At 32.3% G+C, this 21,922-nt stretch overlaps 1 protein-coding gene across 2 annotated transcripts in view; it reads right to left on the reverse strand.

Moving 5' to 3' along the window:
* Positions 1–345: 345 nt before the first annotated feature.
* LOC123703244 (zwei Ig domain protein zig-8-like) overlaps positions 346–21,922 on the reverse strand; it is a 137,310-nt gene continuing 115,733 nt past the window's right edge. The window contains exons 3-8 of one of the 2 annotated variants that reach the window (XM_045651185.1): positions 17,340–17,473; positions 15,078–15,155; positions 14,370–14,502; positions 8,193–8,309; positions 6,658–6,855; positions 346–793 (exon numbers count right to left, since the gene is read on the reverse strand). In XM_045651185.1, the coding sequence (XP_045507141.1) occupies positions 660–793; positions 6,658–6,855; positions 8,193–8,309; positions 14,370–14,502; positions 15,078–15,155; positions 17,340–17,473 (794 nt within the window). In that variant the 3' untranslated portion in view covers positions 346–659. Of the gene's footprint in view, positions 794–6,657; positions 6,856–8,192; positions 8,313–14,369; positions 14,503–15,077; positions 15,156–17,339; positions 17,474–21,922 lie in introns of both variants that reach the window. The other variant, XM_045651184.1, reaches the window with a different exon arrangement.

Below are 21,922 nucleotides of genomic sequence, written 5' to 3' on the forward strand. Positions count from 1 at the left end.
TAATAGATAGAGTGGTGATTCAAGAGGAAAGTTTTAGTATATAATTTATTAGGTTTTAGACAAAGCGGGCGAAACCGCGGGCGGTAAGCTAGTAGTAAATAAATCTAATAAGTATGTAAGAAATGCATCAGTTGAGCTTATTTCTGTTTCATAGTAGTAAGATAAACAGTATATATAGATGTGTATTAAAGACATTATAAATGCGTTTCATAGGTTTGCTTGCGTTGCATACAGAAATAAAATTAACATAAATAAAAAAAGTACCAAAAATACGAAGTTTCAAATTAAAACTAGGGATATAACAATAGTAATACAATCAAAGCAAGAAAACTTAAATTTAATAATATAGTGTGTCGTTCAAAAGAGGTGAACATAGTTATATAAGAACAATGTGTAGTACAAAAGAGGTGAACATAATTATATAAGCCAATACAGTAAAACTTTACTATTAAACTAATCATTGCCACTCTCCCACAATCTAACATTATTATCAATACATTATCATATAACGTGGTCAATGCTCTCACTTCGAAAGAAGTATTTTCACAAACTAAAACCATACAAAAATGTACTTTAAAACGATGAAATTAGATACATTTTTACATTACTTAGAACTATTTTTTAATCCATTTTCTTCGTACGAAGATGTCTTGTTACTTTCATCTGAACCCGTCGACGGTGCTGGTGTATAAGGTAGCTAGAGTGCAGTATAAAGATATAAGGAGGTTGACAGACAGCGCACAGGGTGATGCTGTGTTTGCGTTGCCGTGCTGCATCGCGGCTGGGTGCTCGCCTGTAAAGAGAAACTGTATTAATACAAAAAATAATAATTATATAGGTATGCTTTGATAATCATTGGTAGAATAGGGATAGGTAACAACAGCATATTATAAGAACAGGACTATAGATAATAACAACATTTTTATTTGGAATAGATCAACTTAGCATGTAAACTTAGACGAAATTGAAACTTTTCACCAATAAGATTTTTCACTACCAAATACCTATTTCAGAGAATAAAAATATATTATCTAGTTCATTTAATGATGTTGAAGGTTCACATAAAATATTTTAAATAAATATACTTGAGGCGCTCTACAATAGCAAGAGAGCAGCTAATAATAAAATTTATGTTCATATTATTTTAGTTCCATTTGTGATCTGACGTATGCAGGTAAAGTTCATTGCACTTCTCTCATGTCGTATTTTAAAACATTTTCATATTATTATATGTTTTAATAGTCATAATTATATTATTATAAGCGCGAAATTTTGTAAACGGTATTCAACAAAATTTTAAATAATGTAACATTTTAACAAAACATAGAATACACTAGCTTCAAAGGAGCTAGCAATTAAGAACTGTACAACCTAAAGCCAGCTAAAATTGACGAATTAAACCTAACACCCATTTATTCCTGAGCCTTTTGATCACCAACAAAGCACTTGACTTCGGGTAGGACGGTGGCGAAATCTCATTTACATATTAATTGACAGTCAATATTTTTCATGAATACACCTGCCCCGTGTCTTAAAGCAGGATTATTTCCAGCGTGGAAAAAAGACAGCGCTACATAGGTTACCTAGCGCCATCACTTTTCTAAACTGGTAATAATACTGCTATAAGATATCATGGTAATCACTATAGTAGTCTTGTTGCAATGAGTTAAAATATGGCGAGAAGTTATTCGAGATACGAATATATTTATTTATTTATTTATTTATTTAACTCTTTAATAGTTGTACAGATAGGTAACCTTAGAACTACTTATAGATAGAACAGAGTACAACTATTTTGGCGGCTTTATCACTTAATAGTGGTCTCTTCCAGGCAACCACGGTAAATGGTTAACAAGTAAAATACTATTGGCGAGAGGAACAAAAAATAATATGTATCCTAGAATAATACATAATATTATCCATATACGATATCATATACATACAAAGATACAGTACCCTAAGCTAATATGTGATGGATTTTTTATCTGTTCCTATAATTGCATGCAATGCTCCAAAAAAAGGTAGGTAAAAATCGCTTTTGTATTTGAACATTGGGCAAAATTGTCCGCATTAAAATGTAGAAGCCCTTCTGGCTAACATTGAGAAACACCTTACATAAAAAAAAAAAATGGGCAAAATTGATCTTCCTACAAAAATTTTGATATGAAAATAATTTTTAATTAACATTAACGATGATATTATATTATGGCTAGACATTAGATAATGTCTAGAATGGCGTACACAAAGGAATATAATCACTATAAAATAGATAATTAAGCGCAGTATCGCGTGTAATGATGGCCTTTATTATGTAATACTAGGAAATGTAATTAACGTATATATACGCGTGCATACAAATTATGCGTGTAAAGTATGTTTTTCCAATTTTCTACAGAAAATTTCATATTTGTATCTAATTTTTTTAAATCACCCGTTTTTTCATTTGCAAAAACTTAAAACGTTACACAAGTGATAACTGCGTTAAAAACAACCGACTTCAAACTTGCACTTGCAACATTTACAAATACAGACAAAAATGCTCATAAAATAAAAACTACTGGGCCTATCCGAATAAAATTTTTATGGGACCAATTCGACACTATCCTGCATCGAACAAAAAAAGAATCACGTAAATCGGTTCAGAAACCTCGGAGTAATCGGTGTACATACATAAAAAAAAAACATACCGGCCGAATTGATAACCTCCTCCTTTTTATGAAGTCGGTTAAAAACTCATCAACATATTATTACAATATTAACAAATGATAATAATACATTTTGTACATTAACATTCCGAAGTCGGAACTCCTATATATTTTTGGCACCGACCTCGACATCAGCTAGGAACGTCGGTAAATAATAAATAGAATAAGACAACCCTATTTATGTTCACTTTGTCAGCCTTATTTCAGACTAAAGCTTAATAAGGGTCCAACACCAAAGATATTAATTAACATCAATTAATTCCATTCAAGAGAGAAAGAAAACATAATCAATTCCCGTCGCTTTAGAGACAGAAAGTCAACGATTTCAGAACAATAAAATATTCGAAGATAGCTCAAAGGAATAATCATTTAAATAAACCAGTTTAACAAATGAGTACGACAAATATACATTAAAACAAGGAATCTTAATAGCCTACAATTATGTAGCATTTTGTAATGCTAATGTTACCTTTTCAAAATGACCTGAGTAATCTTCAGCATTGTCTGGAGTGAAATAAACTCGGTTAATTACCGTTAATCTTATAAACCGTTCTTTATGAGTGTTATTTATAACATGGATTGAGGATGGAAATGGTTGGGTAATATTCATTTTTAGGATAATGTATCCTGCGCTTATAGCCAAGGCAGCATTGAAAAGCTTTACATATGGGTATAGCATAAAGATATATAAATTTGCATTACAGACAAAAATAGTTGTACATTTTAACATAAATTGAAGAATTATCGTATCTATTACAATGACCTATTATACTAGTAGACGCGGCATACGCCAACATCATTGCACTAAAAAACAGCGTAATTAATACATACCTACTTACTAACGCATTATCACCAATACAGTTGTTCTCTCTTTCACTCTCACGCACGAGACATAATACATGTCACACTCATGTACTTCGTAATAACAACTGCCGATTAAAATACAAAAAGAACGTCCAGCCACGACGCTGAATGGTGCGTGACTAAGTGAAACTCGGGCACTTACCTGAGTTTTTTCTTGCCAAAATAGAGAGCGGGTAACGTATCTAGCTCTTTTATATATCATAGATCTATTACTAGTTTGTAAGGAGGGAGTTTGTAAGGACGGAAGGAATTGTGTTTCTTTTCACATAAAAATGTTAAGTAAAATCGGAGTATTTAAACTGAAATTTCAACGTATGATTTGAGATCTTATATATCATCCACATAGACGAAGTCACATCTTACCATAACCCATCAGTATATTGTAAAATCCTGAATTTGAAGTGCGATTTTAATCAACTAAAATAATACTACAACAACACATAAGCGTCTTGGTTTTCACATAACCTCATGTGACTTGCAAAAAATATCTTTTTGTACATTTAAATTTGTAATTTTTTGTACCAGGTCAACTGTCTGAATATGTATGAGGACGTGATGTGTTCACAAATTAGAATTTACCCAATGGTATTCGAAACATTTCGTGTTTACTTGGAAATTATTTCAGCAATTGCCGAGTTAAAAGTTGTTGGAACTGAATGTATGATTTAGTCGGGACTTTGATGTGTATTAATATGGGTGTAAATATATTGAATTAAGTATGGAGCCATTAGAAAATTATCGCACATAACCCGTACGTCATGCTGCTATCAATTTTAAGCACTCCGGTTAGGGGAAATTATTATATGAACCTATCTTTCAACCCCTTCAAAGTCCTTCTTATGTACATGAGAACTTGTACTACAGAATATATAATTTCGTTCTATTGATTACTATTATTGAAGTGAAACTTCTTTAGTGGTCGCGGAAGAATTCTAATCAATACCCGCGGCCCCAACATTAAAGCGGCTCGACGGAACACAGTGGGGTTTTAGTCGGTAAGAATCCGACATAACCCACGGCTCTTTCCCGGAGGCCGTGGGTATCTTTGGAAGATTTCCCCACTATATTGATTTGTTGCGTCATGGCAATACCATCACGTCATGAAGTAAAGCGACCACATTGGTGTCTTTGAACCTTGGCAAAGAAGTTTCACTTCTGACACGTGTGCTCGGCACACACGCCTTTTTTTACTACTGGATTGATGATTTTTGGCTATATTTAAATCTCTGTAGATTTTAGTTGAAACAAAATGTATTGTCATTTTTGTAATGTATTGCAGTCGAATGAATGATGGATTCTCAAGAGTAATGTGAAAATAATCAATGTAAATATGACATTTTTACTCCAATGGAGCATTCTTTTACGTTTTATCAATTTTAATATCATGTATTGTCATTTGAATAAATGAATTTTATTATTATTTTAATCCTTGGTTCAAACTTATTCGTTGAATAAGACAAAAGAAGATTTCAAAAATGTTTTCTATTGCTCACATTATAATGTGAAAATAGATACAATACTTTTAGATTTAACCAACGATTGTAAAATTGCACTATAGTAAATGTCAATGTAGTAAGTACAATGTTCTCGAATAGACTTTTTGTGTGTTATTTTTAAATTCACAAATAATTTGTAATATTATAGAAAGGGAATTCTAAGAATAGTCTTATTTTATATCATAACTAGCTTACCGCCCGCGGCTTCGCCCGCTTTCTCTAAAACGATTTGAGATTTAAACTATCCTATCTCTCAAGTTGGATCTAACTGCACATGGTGTGCGAATTTTATTATAATCGGTTAAGTGGTTTAGGAGTCCATTGAAGACAAACATTGTGACACGAGATTTATATATATTAAGAGATTTTTGTTAAGCATATACATTATACATACCTATACAAACGAAGTACCAATAAAATGTTAATAAAGTTAATTAAACATACTTTCGACTTGATTGTGATGTGATTTCTGCATCTGTTATTACATTTATGAATATAATACAATTATTTTACACTGCCATGAATCATGAACGGTAATTGCCGAGAGAATTGCGACTCGTGCGTTGTTGATTTATTTGCTTCGATATGTATTTATAGAATTTAAACTATTTTGTATTGTTCCATCATTCATTGCTAAAAAAATAGCGCATTTGAATTGGTAATGTGCATTTATGAACTATGAAATTCCTATTTCATTCTAAAGCTTTACTTTTAAATTTATACTATTGCACACAAGCTCTATGGTTTTAGACTTTTTAACATAGAGGTGTATAGAACAATATCTAAGAACATCATAGTATTTGGGTCAGCATTTAATATATTATCCACATCAAATCTTTAAGGTGGTTAATAATTGAACAATTCTGTTTTGTAACTTGCATTGGGCCTGCTTGGTAGATAATAACATAAACCTTTATAAAAAGTGTAATATGTCCCTTCAAAAGAACAGAAGTTGACGCTGATTACAATGACGAACTGGTTGTACAACATATGACTAAATAGTTAAACGTTGTACCATGAAATGTACCAGATGTAATATAATGTACCAGATGTACAAGGTACGGAGGGCGAAATAAATAATTCACGGGACAGGATCGAGTACATTAAATTCGACATTGAAATTACATAGAACGTAGTGCTCTAGATAACGGATTGATTTGAGAACTATATTTGAAGCAGTCTATAAATAGGAGAACTACAAAGCGGGTATATTTTTACACTATGTCAAGATTTAATAAAAGTATTATTCGAATTCTGCTTATTTATTAGTATATTAAAAACTACATTAAAAAGGAAAAGCGACTCCATCAACTGCTGCAATTGTGAAAAATGCTCATAACATTTACTTAGTCTAAACATGTTTGCAACAAGCTTACCACCAGGAATCACGCTTAAAAATACTTACCTATCATAATATAATAGTAACCAAGACCATAATATGTAGATTAATTGACGCGACTTAAGCCATGGTTCGTATACAGCTGTAATTCCCGCTGTCTGTTGGTAGCAATTGCTGATAGTCAGCCTTGAAGTCAGCAGCTCAGTCCACTCTGTTGTCCCTATCTACTAATAACTAATCATATTATACTAACCATTTATAACATGTACATTAACAGACGCGGCTTCAGCCATGGTTGGTACACAGCTGTAATTCCCGCTGTCTGTTGGCAGCAATTTGCTGATAGTCAGCCTTGAAGTCAGCAGCTCAGTCCATTCTGTTTTCAGTTTGATCCGCGGCTGCTCCACTATTTCATTCGCCTCCACTTCCTTATATTCTATTAATTTTGATCCTGTAAAGAAGTAACTGTTTTAGAGAGGTCATTTTGACTAATATCATAAACGCGAACGTTTGTAAGAATGTATGGATGTTTGTATACGTTTACACGAAAACCACTGATCAGATATTGATGATACTTGGCAGTGCTGTAGCTTATGTATCATAATAATACATTAAAAATAGCTATAGAAATACTTTTCCAGCGAGTTCGTCTGTAATTTTAAGTAATTCACGACTCTCATTAAAAGTAATTTTGCATATAGATAATGGAAGAAAGCACAATTTTACGCCAAGCATTTGATTAAATATCTGTGAAATTTCCCTTCAAAAAAGGGCTGTTAATCTCAATATGTCAAAGATAAAATGATTATCTATAGAAAAAATTCCGAAGCCTTCACACAATGACTTTCGATTGCATGGTACATTGAATTACCGCGAACAGCGTTCGAAATGGATTCGTAAGTAAAATATTCCATTGTCCCATGAATTCAATAAATTCAAGATATTGGTTAAAGGACGGAATATTAATTTACAATCAGAATAGACCGCTATAATCCTTCGTATAGTAATTCGGAAGGAATTAATTGGATGAGGTTCGGTAATATTAATTCTCTATCTTTGATTAATATTGTTTAATGTATTTTGAGAATTTGTATGAAGTGAAACTTCTTTAGGCGCGCTGAGAGCAAAATTTCAAGGTCGCGTCATGGAAATACCGTCACGTCATGGACTAAGGCGACAATTTTAGTATCTTTGAAGCTTGGCAAAGAAGTTTCACTTCTGACACGTATGCTCGGTACAAGCTTTTTTTTTTAATAGAATTTGTAATAGACAGAATAATCTAGAAACAAACGCCTACTATCAAGTTACAGAGTTGTTTGAGATTTTTAAGTAAACAGCTTGAATTAAAACAAGTAAATCCTCCTTGTATTTTATTCCGTAGTATCAAATTAATCAAAGTGAGTTTCCAGTTATTTATAGACTTTAAAAGGTTAATTAAATACAAAAATTTCACGTGGAAGAGTGAAAAAGTAAAAGTATAAATATAGATAATAATAATTTTGGTGCAGTAATTATCAACTTAGTTGAAAATTATACTGATATTTGAAAATTGTAGAATCGCCACTAATATCAAAAGGAGGATAAATTTTAATTTTTGTATCAAACGAACACCAAAACGATTGTATTGATTATTTTACCGTTAGAACTATCTTTACAGAGTAACTAAGGCGTGTCAAACCGGGCGTAGCCGTGCGCAGTTTGTACTATGAAATTACGTTATTCGAAAGGATACCTTATCTTCCTTAAAAAAAAGAACTATACTACAAAATTTAACCAAACAATACCTACCCTTATACCAAAATATGGTACCAAGATCGTGTGGACCCTGACTCAAAATGCAAGTCAATGACAACGAGCTCCCAGTCTTGACGTACAGGTCGGCCGGACCCGGGATATGCGCCTTGGCTTCTGTTGAAGAGATCATAATTAACATAACAACCAATACTGTCCACACTTGCGTAAATATGACATTGAAAACCCGGATAACGGCTAGTCATGATATGTAAAGACAATTATAACGAACTAGATTTCCGACTGCGGCTTCGCCCGCGTTTTCAAAGAAAATCCGCATAGTTCCCGTTCCTGTGGGATTTCTGGGCTTAAAAGCCTATGTCTTATTCTGGGTCTTCAGCTACCATACATATCAGAAAACAAAGCAAATGTTATTGTAATCTGTTCAGTAGTTACTGCGTGAAAGAATAACAAACATCCCTCCATCCATCCATCCATCCTCACAAACTTTCGCATTTATAATATTAATTAATATTAATATTATATCAGTATGTTGTATTGAGGTCTAATAAAAATGAAATTGAAAAAAGTGTATTGAAATTACAGTACATTGAGACAATTTTCCTATGTAACCATAGTACTCGTAATTGTCTTAATGAAATCTCAATAAATGAGGCTTAATAAAGGTGTGAATATAAATTTATATTCTTTATCGTAGCACAGGAGTTATCAGATTTTAATATATATTAGTATTTTTAGCCATTTTCTATGAAATTCCAAGATCTTCTCTAACTCTGCATTCAGTGATCTAGGTCAGTATTTCTCGATTTAATAAAAAAAACAACTATTTTTCACGACACTGACCTCTGCGTACTACGTCATACAAAATACAGGTCACGATAACTAAACAAATTCTAACTTCACGAAGCAAGGGTCAATAGAGATCATAAAATAAAAGTGTTTCAAGGAAATTGTCTTTGAATTAAATTAGAACGGTAGTGACATACTAAAAGTCAATTAACATAGTAGTATAGTGCCATAGTATGCCCTCGTCGATAACTTAATTTATGACGAGAGCTCTCAGAATGACAGAAGCTGGGCCAAGTTTGCGGTTAAAGGTCGCCAATCACTTATTAATTTTGTTACTGCAGGATATATAATACTGGATGGTATTCCGTTTGTATAAGGATCAAATTCGTTTACAGCTTGTACACTTTAAGGAGATATTTATTATTTCCTACAATTTTCCTTTTTAACGCACTTCTGAAAAGGGATTTGTCTGTATTTCTTTCTGAAAAGGAAATACTATCTTTTGCTTAATTTACGGCTATGAAAATATTGTGTTGTTTATTTTATCATTACTAAAAGTTTAACAATGAACTAAGATTGCAAAGTGAAAAGGCATCCATTACGCAAAATTATATGATCAGTAGGTACAATAAATGTATAAGTTAGTAACTTGATGTCAATGATAGTGTTGACCTAAAAAGTTATTTTTAACAAATTCTTTCATCAAATTCATCTGAAGCACAACTACCTCTACAAGTACGAATTTGTTGTTACGTATTTAATCTTAATTGAAAAAGACAATACCGTCCAAAATCACTTAATTTCAACAACAAAAGTTCCAAATCAGTCTCGGAAACATTACCAGAGATTCGCTCGCATTTTCTCATGAAACAGCGCTTATTTAGATATTAAAAGATACAAAAAAAGTCTTATCACGCCTCCCTCCAATGGGCGTAGGAAAAATAGATAAACACGCTCGTAAAACAAATTTTAGACGCGAGATTAAATCTGAGCTACCTTTTATAACTTTTGTGACATTGTCATTGGACAATAATTTAATCTTCGCAAAACACCGTGAGTTCTTGTGATTTTTTCGCATTGCGTATAAACGGCTTTCGAGTTTTAGCGAAGTAAGTATTTGATTAAGGGATTTTGTGGCTTATTCGCTTTGTAATTTATTTAAAAGAGCAGCGTTATCTTCTGTCTTATTTGATTAGAGGCAGAATTCTTTGAAGCCGATTATTAAACCTCGTCTTTGTGCGAGACATTATTTTATGTAGATTCAAAATAATCAGACATTAAGTATATCATTATTGTTTGATGCCTTTTTAATTGAAGCGTTTTAAATATTATCATTATTATTAATTCTAAGACAGTAATTATAGATAAACATTAAGTAAGGTATTCGAGAAGTTAATATTAAACCAATTGAGTAGTCATTTTGCATCTAATAATTTACTGCACACCAAACAGTTTGGTTTCACAAAGGGGCGCTCAACCACAGATGCTGGAGTTGCACTTCTAACACATATTTATAAAGCATGGGAAAACTCAAAAAATGCTCTGGGGATATTTTGTGACCTCTCCAAGGCATTTGACTGCGTTGAACATTGTACTTTGTTACGTAAACTTAATCACTATGGAATTACAGGAAAAGCCCAGAACCTCATAGCGTCATACCTGCATGATAGGATACAGACTGTAGTTGTTAATGGAGAACGTTCTAGCGGTGCGTCAATTAACATTGGTGTTCCACAGGGGTCCATTTTAGGTCCCTTCTTGTTCTTGGTATATATCAATGATCTTCCCTATTATTTGCAGGATAGGTGTGAAATAGTTCTGTTTGCAGATGATACCTCATTAATTTTTAATGTGGATAGGCATGACCCAAATGTTGACGAAGTGAACAGTGCTCTTTCACACATATCTGAATGGTTTACTGCCAATAATTTATTATTAAATGCCAAAAAAACCACTTGTGTTGAATTTTTACTTCCTAATGTAAAAAAGTTGAACAGAGATATTACCTTGAACGGGGAGGTATTGCATCCTACTGAGTCTACTGTATTTCTAGGGTTAACATTGGACGAGAAACTACAGTGGGGAGCCCATGTCAACACCGCTGCAGGTAAGCTCAGTTCAGCTGCATATGCAGTCCGAAAAATAAGGCATCTCACCGATGAAGATACGGCTAGATTGGTTTATTTCAGCTACTTTCATAGCATTATGTCCTATGGAATTCTACTGTGGGGCAAGGCTGCAGATATAGAAACTATATTTATCTTACAGAAAAGAGCCATTCGCTCTATATATAATTTGCGTGCTCGGGACTCACTAAGAGATCATTTTAAGAATACTGGTATCCTTACTGTACCATCACAGTATATATTTAATAATATTTTGCATGTTCACAAAAACGCCGACTTACACACAAGAGTAGGAGATAGACACGATTATGGCACAAGGAACAGGAATAGAATTGAAATGCCGTTTTTCCGATTAGCTAAAGTTAAAAATTCATTTATGGGTCAAGGTATACGCTTATACAATAGAATTCCTCTCAATATTAAAGAGTTTAGTAGTTCTAAATTTAAAACTTATATAAAAGGTGTACTAGTTCAGAGAGCGTACTACAGTATTCAGGAATATATGGACGATAAAGACCCATGGAGGGTTGTCGCGTAAAAGCCACAGGACAGTTCTTTGGCATATTATGATATATTATGTATAAGTTAGATATAAGTTACATATTATGTAATATTGACATGATTTTAAAAGAGCAACTATGGAGTTTCTTGCCGATTCTTCTCCATAGATACTGCTTTCCGAATCGGTGGTAAATGTTAAAATACTTATGTAATGACGATTCGAAAGTGCTACTAAATAGTAGTCTAATTGAATAAATGAATGTTTGAGTTTGAGTTTGAGTTTGATACTCCGCCTAGAAAGTATTCAAAATTTTTGATCAGGAAGAAGAATACACCTTCGCTTAATAATGTGGCTTTAAAGAAATTTTGAATAAACTTACTGAATTTAAACGTATATTTACAACAAGAATAATAGAAACTATTCGTTTAGGTAGATAACACCATATCACAGCGATAGCCGCAGTATACGGGTTGTAAATATAAACACTGCAATCAACACTGAGCACATTTCGGACTCTATCCAATAAGCTTTATACTACAGTAAGATTATTCGATCACTAATTTTGTTTCAAACTATAATATTATGAATCGAATTTAATCAATTCAAATACATATCTAATAATATAATTAATAGATTTAGTATACAATCAATTTATACGCAGACGTTCAAAACAGATTGATTTGGTCTTAAGATAATTGTGCTAACGTAACTTCCAAGACACGAAACTCCATTCTATATTATTGCTTTGTCAGTAAATTCCATTTCACGATACGGCGTATATTTTCGCCTTTGTTTTTCAATAAATTTGATTTGTTTCTATATGATATAACGTTGTTTTTCGTCCGCCTTTCCAAACATTGTCGCTGACAGACTCGGTAACAAAATATAGGATTAGAGCTCTCGTATAGACTGGTTCTTTTTGTCCAATTAACCTTTTCATTTGTAACTGGTTGGTCTGTAATCCGATTACTACCTATACGGGTGAAATAATTTCAGATATTTTGGTGTAGAAATATCGAACACTAGTGAATTTTCTTTGGTCAAAGAGTGTTGAAATTTAAAACCATTGTAATTGTAATACTTTTTTGGTTTACCTATATAATTAATGTTATTAAATTATTTCTTTATTGAATTTATATTTTTTGTTTTTTATGGCATTCAAATGCTTTATAAATATAAATTTATAAAGAATAGAAAAAATTCGATCACGAGGCGGGACTTGAACCCGCATCCTTCGCGCCATTCCGGGGCGGATGCCTAACCAACTCAGCCACTCGTGACCCGCCTGAGCAATCGAATTTATTCTATCCTTTCAGTTTTATGTGTCTTAAGGGACACACCGCGCGCCATCTATTGAGATGATTTAACAACCATTTCAACCAATATGAAGCACTTTTCAGTGAATACAATATTGTAACGATGGAACACGACCTTTTCTTGAATTTATATTTTTTGGTTTTTATGGCATTCAAATGCTTTATAAATATAAATTTATAAAGAATAGAAAAAATTCGATCACGAGGCGGGACTTGAACCCGCATCCTTCGCGCCTTTCCGGGGCGGATGCCTAACCAACTCAGCCACTCGTGACCCGCCTGAGCAATCGAATTTATTCTATTCCTTTCCTTTATTTCTTTATTTTTTAACTAATATTTTTAATAAATTGACGAATTGTAATCGTAATTAACATTTTGAACGCTGTAATTTCCTATAATTAGAGGTGCAGAAGATCATGTACTTGGATTAGATGTAACGAATGTAATCTGTATCCTCTGTCGGAAATTCTAAAATAAATAAATAAATAAAATAAGAGAGCCAAGCTGTTTAAATATGCTACGAGTTGTTTTTTTATTCGTATATAAAGTATGTAGACGGTAAGACGGTAAGTACAAACATTTCACGTTTCGTTACAAAAACTTCAATTGATCTGGGTTTAAACCCAGATTATAAAGTCATGGTTTAACTTTCAGCGGTTTAAGCTTGATTTTATTTATTGGTCTTGTCTATGGTTTAACGTTAAAACATGTATTATGATAAGACGGTTCAAATCAAGTTTATTTTATGTACCTATATTACTAATTTTGACTAAAATTAATTGGAAATTTAGTAGATTTGCAATGCGTCGTTTACACTAGTTCACAAGGAATATACGTGGGTATGAAATTGCAATGCCAAGAGGTTTCAACAGTATATGAGTTTGTAACTAGATAAACTTTCTTAATGAAACGTGTTCTATCAAGATTTACAGAAACTGTGATATTCAGTGATATATTAGTATGGAAACTTCAGTACATTTAATACGTAGGTAAGTAATGTCTTGAAAATCTATGCAGAGTTACTGTAGGAACTAAAATAGAACCTATATCTAATGATATAGAACGTTATAACCTCTCAATTATATATAGAAAATTTAAATTGACAGTATGTGTAAATAAAATTACAGTGTAGTAATCAGACGCTCTAATATCGATGTAAGTATTCTCAAATAGATTCGCAATCTCAATCATTCATCCACTTACATTATTCCTAAACAAATTAGATACCATATACATTAAATACCTTATATATTTTATGTATCTATGTATCATATAATATAATACTAGCTGTTCTCCGCGGCTACACCCGCATTACTCTGCTCTTCTTAGTCTTAGGGTGATGATATGCCTATAGCCTTCCTTGATAAATGTGCTATCTAACACTGAATTTTTTTTAATCGGACCAGTAGTTTCTGAGATTAGTGGGTTCAAACAAACAAACTCTTCAGCTTTATAATATTAGTATAGATATAAAACCCACCTACTACATTCAATTGGAATGCTAGCGACATCTTCGGTTCGGTATTGACTTGACACTCATAAATACCCGCGTCCCGTTCTTGTGGAAACTTGATTTGGAGCGTCCAATTTTCTGACTTGTCTGGTCTGATTACCTGCGAAATGTAGGAGTACTTATTAGTTGTTGTGATAGAATGTCACGTCACGGTCAAATACATTGTTGATTTGTTGATTTGTAGTAGAGCCGAGCACACGTGTCAGAAGTGAAGCTTCTTTGGTAAGATTCAATGATACCAAAATAGTCGCCATACTCTATGACATGACGGTATCGCCATGACGCGACCTTGGAATTTAACTCGATGTTTCACTTCAATAACGTAGGTCTAGATGATATGATAGTCTTTAATAATTACACATGGATTGTAAAAAAAAATACGTTAAAAAATACATAATACAATAGATTTGATTAAACAGTATGTTCATTGTTCAGGTGCGTTAACGTTAACGAAATAACAGTTCAAACATACAATTGATTTCATATTCATATAATGGCATTAGCTATCGTTCAAGAGTCTGTATCTTGCCTTAAAAAGGTAAAATATTAAACAGAACACAAATACCTTAATTGACATACAAACAATCGTATCACATTAAATGTCAAGTGTTAATCTCAAACAACGCCCTACATGAATTTAATTTCAAATACATAAATATTAAACAAGACCCTTACTTGAAACCTTTGATCCGAAGTGTATGTCAGTATGCCCGCTGTTAAAATATGTAAATCCCTCTTTCTTATCCAGGATACCTGTAAAACATTATATTTTTAATCCCTTTTTATAACCGTTTTTAATTAAATTATTCAGTGGCTTTCGGTTAATCTTTAATTATTTTATTTTATGCAAAGGATTTGGTCTGTTTTTCTGAGTACCTATTTCAAAATAAAATGTAATTAATCAGTTATACTAAATATACAAAATAATATTATAAAAATATTGCAATTACAAAATATTCATTCAATAAACCGCGATAAAAATCTCGACAAGTGTCACATCACTAAGTTTTAATAATTATTTTTAACAAAATCTAAACCGCAGTCAAATTGTCTGCTTTGAAATAATAAAAACAATCGATTCGTCCAGTCGAACGTTCTGTCAAATTGAGATCCTCCTCGTTTTTTAAAGTTGGTTTGAATATTTTTAAACTACTAATATTTGTATCCACGAAATATTTACACCAACAAAAAAACAGTCCTCTTTAAAAGTTAATAAACGATATCATTACAAGTACAAAGTTCTGTATCGCAAACTATTGTAACAAATTCCCCAAAGGCCTTGTTCTTAAAGTATATTCCAACTCGACTGGCTTCGAGTTTCTTGCGGTTTTCACGTAAATGTAGGAAGCGTTTAACCACAAACGATGCAATTTTCCCTTTTTCCTTTTATTGGTATTTCCTTATTTATGTTTACTGTATTCTTTGGTGTTAAAGAACGGTTTACGGTGTTGACAATGTTTTTAAAGGCACTATGATGGTAGTTAATTGCAATACGTCATTTTAGAGAAGGAGGTTTACAAATTATTACGATTATAGTAGTATAAGTATTTCACTTAGTTTTACCCACTGTCGTACATAAACTGTAAAACATAAATGGACAAATATATTTAATTTATTTCATTTCATAAAAAAGCATTTAATATTTGATATTGCTGAATTTGTATAAATCACTTATAACATAAATAATTTCACTAAAAATATTTCTAAATTTAGAATAAAAAGCACTACAATTACTAAATTAAAAAATGGACACTTAAAATAGGATCGGCAATTAGAGGAAATTATAACACCAGCGATCCCAAATCCGGTTAAAGGAAATATATGGCTTAATAAGATCGCCATTACTTTATAACGTCCAACGTATAACTGTGTTTAAATTTTTGCCATTATCCCCTACAACGGCTTGAGCTAGACACGTTTATTTCTCTAAATTTTGCACGGAAATTTTCCAACTTGTACAAATATTATGCAACGTTAGAAATTCCTTTGTTCCATATAACTTTGGCTTTAAACTTTAACACGCTATGAAAACCTCGACATCGCGATACGAGGAGCTAAATCCTATACATAAAAGTGTATCGTGTGAGAAATAATAATATGGTGAAAAATAAACTTTCAAAAATATTGCCCATTATGACAAAAAAACAATTATTGACGATGACAATGACGATACATTTTAAAGAAACTTCGACTGTTTCCATTTTATAAGCCTAAAATAAAAACTACGACATCTATCGAGATGATTAAAACAACCATGTCAACCAATATAAAACATTATTTCAAAAATAACAATATTGTATCGATATTGTATCAATATTGATTGAGGTAGTTGTACTACTAGATAATCTTAAAAACAAATTCACACAATTTTTCTTTGTACCATAATCAAATTTGTTCAAACAGAACTCTTTTCTACATTATTATTTTCACAATGACAATTAAAATACAGTTCAAAATATATAGTTACAAATTCAACTTGAAGCATTAGTTAGCTGAAGTAGTTTATTTCAACACTTGATACTCGCTGCACTGTATTTACATTTTAAAGGCAATTAAGAAATATTTAGCAACATTTTGTTTAATGTTTTTCCTCGACGTCTGGGTTTTTTACAGTTATTCCGCGTTAATTATGTTGAAACTCTCGGCAGTGTGTGTTTTAATGATATATTGAATTGAATGCTTGAAAATATAATAAAAACAATATTAGTTCAGGATACATCGCCCATTTTTGCAAGTGACTACTATCAAGCTGATTTTCCGTTTGTAGCTTTATTTTGATGAGACACCGAATAATTTCGTGTACGAAAATCTCGATTGTGGTAGCTAACAGAGATAACAAGGATAAAATTTTTTGATTTGATGGCTATAAATACCACTTTCTACGATTTACATCGACTCAAAAATACTGCTTAGTCTACATTAAATTTTAATACTTACAGCTTTATCCCCTAACTGCTCAACCCTGCAATGCAGAAAGGCGGTCTGACCGACCACTGTGGTAACATTCCTAGGCACGTTGTATTCAAAGTATGGAAAGGAGCCCACGCTGTCTTCTCCATAATGTGCTGTTCCTGAAACAATATTTATTTATTTATTATACCACACTATTTAACATTAAAATACATAAAATACACAACATACATAACATAAAATGTTATGCAGATTGGACGTAAATTACAAAAGGTGACCTTATCGCCTTATCGCTTAGCAGCGATTTCTTCCAGGCTACCTGAGGTAAAAGATAAATAAATTTGTTGTAGAAGATAGAGTAATTGATGTAATGGGCGGCTGAATATACAAAAACTTATGTAACACAATATTTACTTTATACTCCACATTGTAATTCCTAGATGTAACAAATGAACACTTAAAATGCGGTCGTTTAAGACTAATAAATGCAAAGACTAACTGCAGTTTTCATTGTGTATTTAACTATTTAGTTCTACTTTTTAATCGCATTTTTTGAGCTCTTAATGGAGCTGTTTGTCTTAATAATACACGTAATGGCTTAAGTTTATGTCATAATTACTCGCATGAAAGTTGTAACACGTATTAAAACGTTGTTAGTAAAATGGACGTAAGTAGGTTCTGTTACGAGATATTATACCGAGGTTTTACGGTACATTATAATTTGTAACAATGTAAATACTTTCTAGAAATTTCTAGAAATATTAATACTAAAAAATAAGTCCGCTAGACGTGACCGCGCGCATTTATGGGTTGGAAACTTCAGGATTTCAAGTTTTAACGCATTAAACATGTATTCATATTCTGGTTTTACAGCGAATATGATCACGGGCAAAACATGCTATTAATATAAAATAAATCTTCCTTTAAAATGAGTTATGATTACGATTTTATAAATTCGTAAAATAAACACGAAAAATAAATATTTTGTCAATATAGCGAGATGAAAAATGTATTGTAGAGATTTCTTTCAATGTAATTTTCTGTAATTTTAATTAAATTTCGTTTGCAAAATATTAAAGTATTTATTTTAACAAAACATTTGATGTAATTATTATTTTCATTAATCATGATTCAAGCGTTCAAAAGGTAAAAGATTCGACTATCTTCTACGAGATTTAAGAATCTTAGAATAAAGAGATCCCTGATTTTAAATATCCAATCAAAGTCCCAATTCAAAATTATCTTTTAGCGTTGATTGAACGTCGAGAACTTTTTATTTTTCTTACAAATGTTTCAGACAGGATCACTGTCCATTTAATGACTTTGTTTGTCCTTGTGGTAATTGTATCTCTAAACGGTTTGGACTTTGAACCCTTGTGTGAAAAACAAATGTATCAGCATCTTTTATAAATATTCTAACACTAGCGGTCCGCCCCGGCTTAGCTCGCGGTACATGTTTACGTTTCCTCCCCCTTAAAACTATCCTTGTACTTAAAATAATAATATATTAAAAATAATGAACAAAATCGGTTCAGCCGTTCTCGAGTTTTGCGATTACCATTTGGCGATTCATTTAATATTATAGATATTCATGCATTTGATTAATAAACAGCTTGATTTTATCGTTTCCGATACGAAATAAGGAGTACTTTATAAACCGTATTTGATGTTGAAAGCGTCAGCTGCTCGAAGGTAACGTAAGAATAATATGGATAACTTTCGCATTTATGACATTAATACGGATGATTCACGTCATGCGATAAATTGTTTGGCTTTCGACGGAGTTGCAAAACGTATATTTTGTTTTATCGATACCGAAAATGGCGATTTAAAAATCCCTGTAACATTCTATGCGTGGACATGTTACATTGAATCTGAACAATATCATAAGTTATTCATCACAAGCTGCGCCCCGCGGTTTCACCCGCGTGGCTCCATTTCTGTTGGTCTTAGCTTATATCATCAATATATAGCTTATAGCCTTCCTCGATAAATGAGCTATTCAACACTGAAATAATTTTTCAAATCGGACCAGTTTTTGAGATAAGCGCGTTCAAACAAACAAACTCTCCAGCTTTATAATATTACTAGCTGTGCCCCGCGGTGTAACCCGCATTGCTCCGCTACTGTTAGTCTTAGCGTGATGATATTATATAGCCTATTATAGCCTTCTTCGATAAATGGGCTATTTACCACCGAAAGAATTTTTCAAATCGGATAAGTAATTCCTGAGATTAGCGCGTTCAAACAAACACACAAACAAACTCTTCAGCTTTATAATATTAGCATAGATTACAACTGAGATACGTAACCAAAAATACGCAACTGACGTGCTACAAAACAATAACCGTACATCGATCGACTCAATACACGATATAGAGTAAACAACATGTACGAATACCCCATACATGTTTACGAAGGCATTTATGTTTTTTGGAATTCTGTTTGTGTAGACCCCAAATAGAATAGCAAACGACACAATTAGCGTAAACAAAGGTGAGTTGATTAAGAAATTATTTGGGTCTGTGACAACATTCGAGCGAGTAATGCGTTGGCAGGACCTTAATTTTGGGGGTCGATGTGACCCCTTTTATGGAAGCGAGAGCAAAAAGTTTGGACACGGCAAATTAGGGTTAACATGTATTTTTGCTGAGTTTAGTAATTTTAAAGTAGTTAGTGACGCTTCAATCAGTCCAATTACTTTTTTGAGTTACTCACTCGAAGTGTTGCGTTTCACTTAATTTGAGTTGTAATTTGTTGGGAGGTAAATTTTAATGGAGGTTAGTGTCCTATTTGTGAAATGTTAGAGATCCCATTTATTTGAATATTCTATAAAGGGTTAATGAGATGATTAACATAAATGTGTTTATTCTAATAATAATATATTTGTTTACACACCACACGTTATTATTTAAAATAAGGAAGTCAATTACTACGAATAGTTTAATGCAAAAATATGAAAAAATATTTAATTCCACTTGAGTGGTAACTAATAATTAACCTGTGTAATTAACTAATTTACTACTTGCAAAATTTATCTAAAACTTACAACACACTTTGACGATTCTGTTGATATGTACCTATGGATGACTGTTTATTACTACTCTTTTAGACTTTGGTGTTATACAATACGAATATTTGTGTTTATCGTAATCATTTTCATATTAATCATTTTGAAGAATTCCATAAATAAACATAAGGTAAAACTACATAAAGAATGCTATCCAGTTCAATTTAAATGAAGTCTAGTAACGTTGCAACCGATAAGTTAGCATTTAATTAAATTTATGTCGACTCGACCTCTTTTACGCGAATACATGGAAATTACAGCAATATAAGGTTTCGTTCAACAGTCTTTATATTACGCGAGAAACCTTATACGTGTAATATAGCGCGAAAAAATACGTGTAACATTGTTGCAAAAATACTTTTTGGATTTACGGTGTTGTATATTGGCTGTCTTAGAATTACGTTAAAAAAGTACATCGTGAATAAAGCTACACTTTTGGAAGCGGTGGATCTATCCTCATGAGCAGGATGTTGTTCCTACTACGGGAACACAGGAACGACAAGTGATAACTGCGTTAAAAACAACCGACTTCAAACTTGCACTTGCAAAATTGACAAATACCTACAGACAAAAATGCTCATAAAATAAAAACTACAGGGCCTATCCGAATAAAATTTTTATGGGACCAATTCGACACCATCCCGCATCGATCAAAAAAAGAATCACGTAAATCGGTTCAGAAACCTCGGAGTAATCGGTGTACATACATAAAAAAAACATACCGGCCGAATTGATAACCTCCTCCTTTTTTTTGAAGTCGGTTAAAAACGATAAAAAAGTACTGAATGCATTCCTAAGCTCACGGTTTAATTTGTGTTTCTTCGTATAGGAAGATATTCTGTCTTACTCTTACTTTTTTATAAGGGATCTTTAGAATTGTGTACAATTTATTTAACTCTTTAATAGTTGTACAGTAGGTAACCTTAGAACTACTTACAGATAAAACATAGTACAACTATTTTGGCGGCCTTATCACTTAATAGTGATCTCTTCCAGCCAACCACGGTAAAAGGTAAACAAGCAAAATGATCACTATTGGCGGGACGAGAACAGAATACAATAACAATATTATGTTGTGCAAAAAATGGACCTAAGATAAAAACTATTCAATCTCATTTGATTTATGACTGAATATACCATTACTTTAAATACAAAACGTTTATAAATAATGATTTAAACAAGCCTTTTAAAGTACTATTATAAAGTTTCAATAGCTCTGTTGACTTATAGAAATTATACGAGGTATTGATAACATTAATTTATCCCCAGAAAAGAAATACTGTACAAAAGTTAAACACCACATAATATGACATGTAACGTTAATTCAATTGATATAAAAACTATTCAAGCCTGCCCTTTTCACGCCTTATTCAGCCAAATTGCTGGACTTGACTGCAATTCACATCTCATTTACTCGCTTTTTACATAAAAGGTGTTTCAAGAGCAAAGAATAACCATCCGGCGTGAGTGAATAGGTCTTCGAAGATAATTTTACGTGCAATTTGCGATGGCTCGAAATAAATGGTTGTTAATTGAAATA

Source organism: Colias croceus, chromosome 25 (assembly GCF_905220415.1).
Source record: "Colias croceus chromosome 25, ilColCroc2.1".
Taxonomy (NCBI): domain Eukaryota; kingdom Metazoa; phylum Arthropoda; class Insecta; order Lepidoptera; family Pieridae; genus Colias; species Colias croceus.